Raw genomic sequence first — 6,725 nt, 5'->3', positions numbered from 1 at the left:
TAATTACGGTAATGAGCGGGTACCTACAGGGAGTGGTCTAATAATAATAATATCATCTGTGCACAACAATTGCCCGGTTTTTAGCATAACCCGCCCTATCGAAACTCATCGTTCACACCGTACCGTTAGCCGACCGGAGACCATTGACGTCACCTAAAAAGCTCAACTAAACTGATCACCGAACATATACTTAACCAATTTTACATTCCTTCTCCAACTAATTCCAATCGCTTGTCCATAAACTTCATTTCCTTTTCCGATATATATCATTACATATATGTGTGTATGCGTCTGTATCTATAGATGTGCATTTCCTGCCTTGTGCCGCTTCAGATCATCGTCGTAATCAGGTACATAAATAAGTCTATAGTTACATTTTCGTGTTATCTGTTAACTAGCTTCGTTTAATGTATCCTTTTTGATCAAATAATTACTGTAACTGATCTAGTTATCTGATTGTGTACTTTTATCCACAGGTTTTTTGTTTTGGTTGAATAGGTTTTGAATGATTAATTTCTGCATCGTTTTCATAACTGATCCATAATTTGTATCATGTTACTTTGTGTATGCCCGATTTTTATAATCAGTTAGTGTAACAATGATGAATGCACCTCATAAGAGACACATTTGCTAGTAGGAACAAATGTGTGAAGTTGATTGAATTGTAAGGTATGATTGACTATTGATGATGATATTCGATTGGTTTTAGTTTATACTAGTGCTTGGTTTACTTTACTTGTTTTAATCGAGTTAGTTAACGTTTGTCAGATAGGTTTGTCTAGGGTTTCATGTTGATTCAGACTTTACATTGTATGGTTATCACACTACTTCCTACAGTTACTAATCGTCTAGGGATTTATATTTGGACGTTTATGTACTATGTAAGTGAGTATCATTTATAATTTGAATGTTTGTCCTATTTAAATTGTGAAAGTCAATATTCATCGAAATTTAGGAGCCATATCTTGCTAGTTAGCTTAAGTTCATATGTATTGCTTAAAGAATTGTTAAATTTACATTTGACCAACTTATCTGTTTTGTTTGCTAGTTTATACATAGGTAATTAACATGAGTGGAGCATATACGGAAGAGGTTTATGAGAATATTGAAAAATGTCCGCAGTCAAAAAGCATCACAACGGAGTCATCTACAAAGAGATCAAGAAAATTAAAACCTGTTGACCTCTTAACCAACAGCAAGAAGAAAGATTATAAGTGTATAAATGCTTTCTCAGAAAAAACCAAAGTTATTGAATAAGCCGTTTTTGTTAAAATGCCATAATCAGGAAATACAATTGAATGCAACAGGTTATGATGAAAACGAAAAATGTCAAAAGGGGGATGATACTTCTGAGAAGTTTAAGCGAAGGAGAGAGCGGAAGCGAAAACGGGCAAACAAGAAAGTTGAGGTTGATGAAGCTTCCAAACTGCAAAGGCGGACAAGGTATCTTCTCATTAAAATGAAAATGCAACAGAATCTTCTAGATGCGTACTCAACCGAAGGCTGGAAAGGTCAGAGGTATTTAGCATTTTCAAATCTTTCTTTGCTAAATCTGATGTTCGTGTTATATCATGAAGAAGTTTTGTTGATAAGAGTGAATGTGGACCAGTAGGCTTGTTAACTTGTGAAGATAAGAGTGAGAGTAACCTAATACTCCCTTGTCCCATGTTAAGTAGATCTTGCCAAAAACTATGTTAGTATGTAGTGTATTCAATGTTCAAGGTGTAAATCACTTATTGTTATGATAATTTTTACACATTTGTTCACTTGGCTTCTTGAGGTTTGTAATCAAATAGATCTTGTAAAAATTACCTGATCTATCTTTTGTCTTGCCATTGTGAGCTTATCAGAATTAGCTCTTTCGAAACATACCTGTATTAACAATGTGTCATACCTGTATTAACGATGTGTATCTGCATTGACAAAGTACACATATTTGGTGAAAGTGTAGCCTATCATGTTAGATGGCCATATCACTATTATTGGGGTAAACGGCTTGTAAATCATTCAATCTGGGAAGGGGAGTTTTTTATACCTTTAATTTTCTATTTGTGTAAGTTATCGGAAATCAGAATGGTCTGCTGCAACTTATGTGAAATGCCAGGCATTATTACCATATTTTATACCCAGTGACTAACATCTCGCATACAATGAGTGGCTCACAAAATACATAGAATATGATAAGGACTTTATTAGATAGGGAATCATAATGCATCAAATTTGTTTAATATTATTTAGTTCAATGCTATTCATCTTCAAACTTTAGTGTACTTTTGTAGTTTTGTCATTGACCGTTGGCTGTGAACACTGATCGATATTTTGGGAAGTGAAGCAGTGCCTATGAATTTTGTGACAGTGAATTCTGATGGAAATGGAATAAAACAGGCGAAATAAAATCTCTAAGATTATGAAACCTGTAAATCTGTAGGAGAAAAATGAATAAAAGATTATCAGAATTTGACATCTACGGAATGCATCTGGATATAGAAACTTACAAATTTTCTTTCAGGACTGCACACTATGATATTTAACCGTGTTTGTGAAGTGGCGAATTATGTTGATATAGTTGTTGCCTTACCATATTGATTTTTTCAGCCATCAGCATGATCATGTATAGATGAGAACAGGACATTGCATCCTTAGAGTTAAACACTAACTGTAAAACTTGTAAAACTTTTCTGAGCTCACAAGGGGTATGGCATCGGATACCTATTTTTTTTATCATTTTTTTCTGAGTGTTGCTCTTACCTTTTCATTTCAAGACAACTTGTCTCAAAGTGTTAGCAGCAACAAACATAAAATCTGGTGCAGGGATTATTTGATTTATGTTTAGTTCAATCATCCCTAACTACACTTTGGGGCCATGCCTTCAAAAAAGAGGATTTTGTCGACAGTTCATCTTGTTGATAGTAGTTTTTGTTTCATATCGGAAAAATTTTACTTGCTAAAATGTCTTTATTATGATAATTTATCTGATATATCTTCTCACACTTTGGAGATGGCCTAGTTGCACTAATTTTTGTTTTAATATTCAGTCGGGAAAAAATTAAGCCAGAAAGAGAACTTCAAAGAGCCATGAAGCAGATACTGAAATGTAAACTTGGACTCCGTGATGCGTTACGAGAGCTGGATTTACTTAGCTCAGATGGATGTATTGATAAATCTGTAATAGCTCCAGATGGGTCTATACATCATGATAATGTATGTATTCAATGGCCACTTTATATTTTTTTTACAAGTCCCAATTGCATTAAACAAATATATTACCAGGAAACATTTTGTTACAATATAGGTTAATATTTCTCAATCTTATGACTATGCTCTATAACAGTGGTACACTAGTCATACGAAAAACATTCTAAATTTACAAACTTAACAACTCTCTTTTGTTCCTAATGATTTGTTTACTGTTTATTTAATATAGATACATTGTGCCAAATGTAAGCTGAGAGAGGCATTTCCTGATAATGACATCATACTGTGTGACGGGACGTGCAATTGTGCTTTTCATCAAATGTGTATTGATCCTCCTCTTCTAACTGAAAACAGTAAGCTTTACTTACATTTTAATTGCTACCAGAAACTTATTTATTAATTGATTTATATATTATGATATTTGACTGACGTGTTATTTGTATAATTAATCAGTTCCCCCAGGAGACCAAGGTTGGTTTTGTAAATATTGCATTTGTAAAACTGAAATTATAGACTCAATGAATGCACACCTCGGAACAAGCTATCGCCATGACTGCAATTGGCAGGTTGGTTAACAGATAATATATATTCTGTTTGGTAAACATATTTTGTATAAAAAATGGATGTAGAAGGTTTTATAAAAAAAAATGGATTAAAAGGTTTATCGGTTATACATACATGTTGAACGGGTCTCGACGCATTTTCTTTTAACCCAGTATTTTGTTGATTTACACTATATACAAATAAACCATGACCAGAATGGGTCAAAGTTACCACGAACCTCACAAACGTGCATTGCTGAAAAATCACACTGTACCATAAGGGATATTAATATTCTTATCATGTCTGTATAACTTTTTCAGGAGATTTTCAAGGTTGAAGCTTCATTACCTGATGGTGGGGATACTCTACTCAATCAAGAAGAATGGCCGTCAGATGACTCCGGCGATGACGATTATGATCCCGACAGAATCGAAAAAAGTGTAAATAGTTGCAGCAATAGTGGAGTTTGCACTGAAAATGAATCATCGGTAGATGATGTCAGCAGTAGCTGCAGTTTACCTTCACTGGATGAAGAAGTTTTTGATGATGAATCTAGGAAATCAAGTGGAAATATGGGTCTTGAAAGCAACTCCAATTTTATTTGTCGGGGTTCGGGTTCTGGTTCTGATTGTGATGTTTTAAGTGGTCGTCGACAACATCGATCGGTTGATTATAGGAAGCTTTATGATGTGAGTATATTATTAATTAATTACTTAAGGTTAACATGTGTTTTAATCTTTCATCCTGTTTACATTTGAAGTGGTTTCTTTTTTTATGTTACAAGACATGTTTAGCTATTTTTTATTTAATAAATCTTATTTTACAGGAAATGTTTGGAAAAGATGCTCTTGCTAACGAAGTAAGCGAAGATGAAGACTGGGGGCCCACTAACAGAAAACGGAGAGAAAAAGAGTCTGATGCAGCTACTACTCTAATGACTCTCTGTGTAACTGAGGATCAAACTGTAAAAGACGTCGCTTGCACTTCCAACATTGACTCAAACTCGCTTTCCAAAGAAACCAAACGATCATTTTTCAGGATCCCGCCTGAAGCTGTTGAGGTAATTTCAGTTGTTATTTTTAATTTATTTTATTATTTTTTTACGAAAGCAAGGTGACATATGTACAGTTTGGTGTAAGTGGCCTGTATTAACTTTTTTTTATTTATTTTTAATTTGTGTATTATATCAGAAGCTTCGGCTTGTTTTTGCAAAGAATCAACTCCCCTCTCGAGCTGTTAAAGAAGACCTTTCCAAGCAATTAGGTCTTGACCTGGAGAAGGTAATATATATTTGATAACAAATAGGGACATATACATAAATTTTGTTTAGATTTAGTACAAATGATACTTCACCTTTACTTCCTTTTCATGCAATGTAATGAAGTTCCGCTCACATTTTCTTACTAACAAATATTAAAGGTCATATTCTCATTTTTCTTATAGTTTTAGGCTTAATGTAATGAAAATAGCACACACTGACTTTTGCATGTTTTTCTTGTCAAATACATAACCAAATGCTATTGATGTTACTTATATAATTCACAATTGCAGAAATTTTGACAAAAGGTAGTAAAGGTGGTGAAAAATAAGGATAATCTTTTGCTGATTGTGAACAACAAACTGAATTTTTAGTCTTTTTTTAGGTGAGCAAGTGGTTTAAGAATGCACGCTACCTATCTCTTAAAACCAAAAAGGTAAGTTTGCTCTTCCCTAAAAAAAAATTCAATTTGTATGCTTGCGTGGAGCTTATGCTTTTCAGATATGTTTTAATTATATTTTTTTAATTTCTAAAATGCAGACAGGGGAAGATATGCCCGCCGAAAATGATGGTACTTTGATAACAAAAGAATTTGGATCAGAACAAATGAACAATAAAGTTGTTAATGAGAAAGAATCTCAATCAGAACCAGCAAAGAGTGAAAAAGCTGTTTATGAGACACTATCAGATAATATGCCCACAAATGTCGCCCATACGCCAATCTTTACAAATAGATTCAATAAAAGAAAGACTGTTAGGTCAACAACCAGAACTGCAAAACAGAAGCATGATAATGAGGAGTTACATGTTTTAACATCAACTGACAAGGTATTCTCTTCGTCTAAGTTTGGGTTAAAATTAACACCATCTGACCTATTAATTAATTGGGCCAAAATTGCTACCTCTAGATTGTATTGTTTTTGACTTGGCATAAAAAGGAGTGAGTTTAAACTACCAGGTTTTCTCAACATCTTTCGCTTAATTTTGTTTAAGGTCGATGATGACGTGGATCTTGAAGAAGATACAATGGGCCCGAAAATGTTAGAAGTGAACACAGAAAATGAACGGAACATAGCTGTTGTCATTGGTGGCACCAGTGAAAGTGATGATCAAGCTGCTGCAGAAGCTCAAATGGAGAAACTTTGTTTTCTTAAAACGAAGTTGGAAAATCTACAGCAAACAATACTCTTAAGAACACCAAACCGAAAAGTTAAAACCACAGCACCAACAATTAATCACAACGACATTGTATTCATCCCGGTTGCTCACCTTAAGGAGAAACCCTAAATCTGCACATACATACATTACCATTACCAGTATCATTAAAGCCTCCCCCTTGGTTGTAGTAAGAGCTAAAACCGATCCCTTTATACTCTAGCATTCGGGAGGGAGAATGATGGATATATATAGTTATTGCAACTGTATTTCCTTACGTGGGACCGTCCCACAGTTAATAGTTGTTGGGCGCAACCAAACCTGACTCGGTTAATGTAGCTAACAGTTTATGTTTAACTGCAATCTTGTTCTCTTTGGTCTGTTAACACACACAGCACTGCATAGCAAGCACTTAGATAAGCCGTTAAAAAAAAATGTGTTTGTATATGTTAGTGTTTCTTGACTAATTGACTATTTCTGACTTCTATAGACATAGATCGGATGGGTATTAATAATTAGAGAGTATATTAACTGCAACTCAAATTATAAACTTTGTTTTCAATTCACTAGTAAC

At 34.1% G+C, this 6,725-nt stretch overlaps 1 protein-coding gene across 1 annotated transcript; it reads left to right on the top strand.

Annotated features, from left to right (window-relative positions):
* Nucleotides 1-224: 224 nt before the first annotated feature.
* LOC139887752 (pathogenesis-related homeodomain protein-like) lies at nucleotides 225-6,452 on the top strand (the record flags this gene model as incomplete). The annotated part of the gene is made up of 12 exons (XM_071870811.1): nucleotides 225-350; nucleotides 1,123-1,216; nucleotides 1,308-1,518; nucleotides 3,036-3,201; nucleotides 3,425-3,548; nucleotides 3,649-3,761; nucleotides 4,059-4,427; nucleotides 4,565-4,798; nucleotides 4,929-5,018; nucleotides 5,382-5,432; nucleotides 5,537-5,824; nucleotides 5,990-6,452. Coding segments are annotated over 12 exons (2,160 nt in total), but the record flags the coding sequence as incomplete, so codon positions are not given.
* Nucleotides 6,453-6,725: the final 273 nt, after the last annotated feature.

The sequence above is a fragment of the Rutidosis leptorrhynchoides genome, chromosome 2 (genome assembly GCF_046630445.1).
Source record: "Rutidosis leptorrhynchoides isolate AG116_Rl617_1_P2 chromosome 2, CSIRO_AGI_Rlap_v1, whole genome shotgun sequence".
NCBI lineage: Eukaryota > Viridiplantae > Streptophyta > Magnoliopsida > Asterales > Asteraceae > Rutidosis > Rutidosis leptorrhynchoides.
The sequence above is the reverse complement of the archived record's forward strand: the minus strand, read 5'-3'. Positions and strand labels throughout refer to the sequence as shown.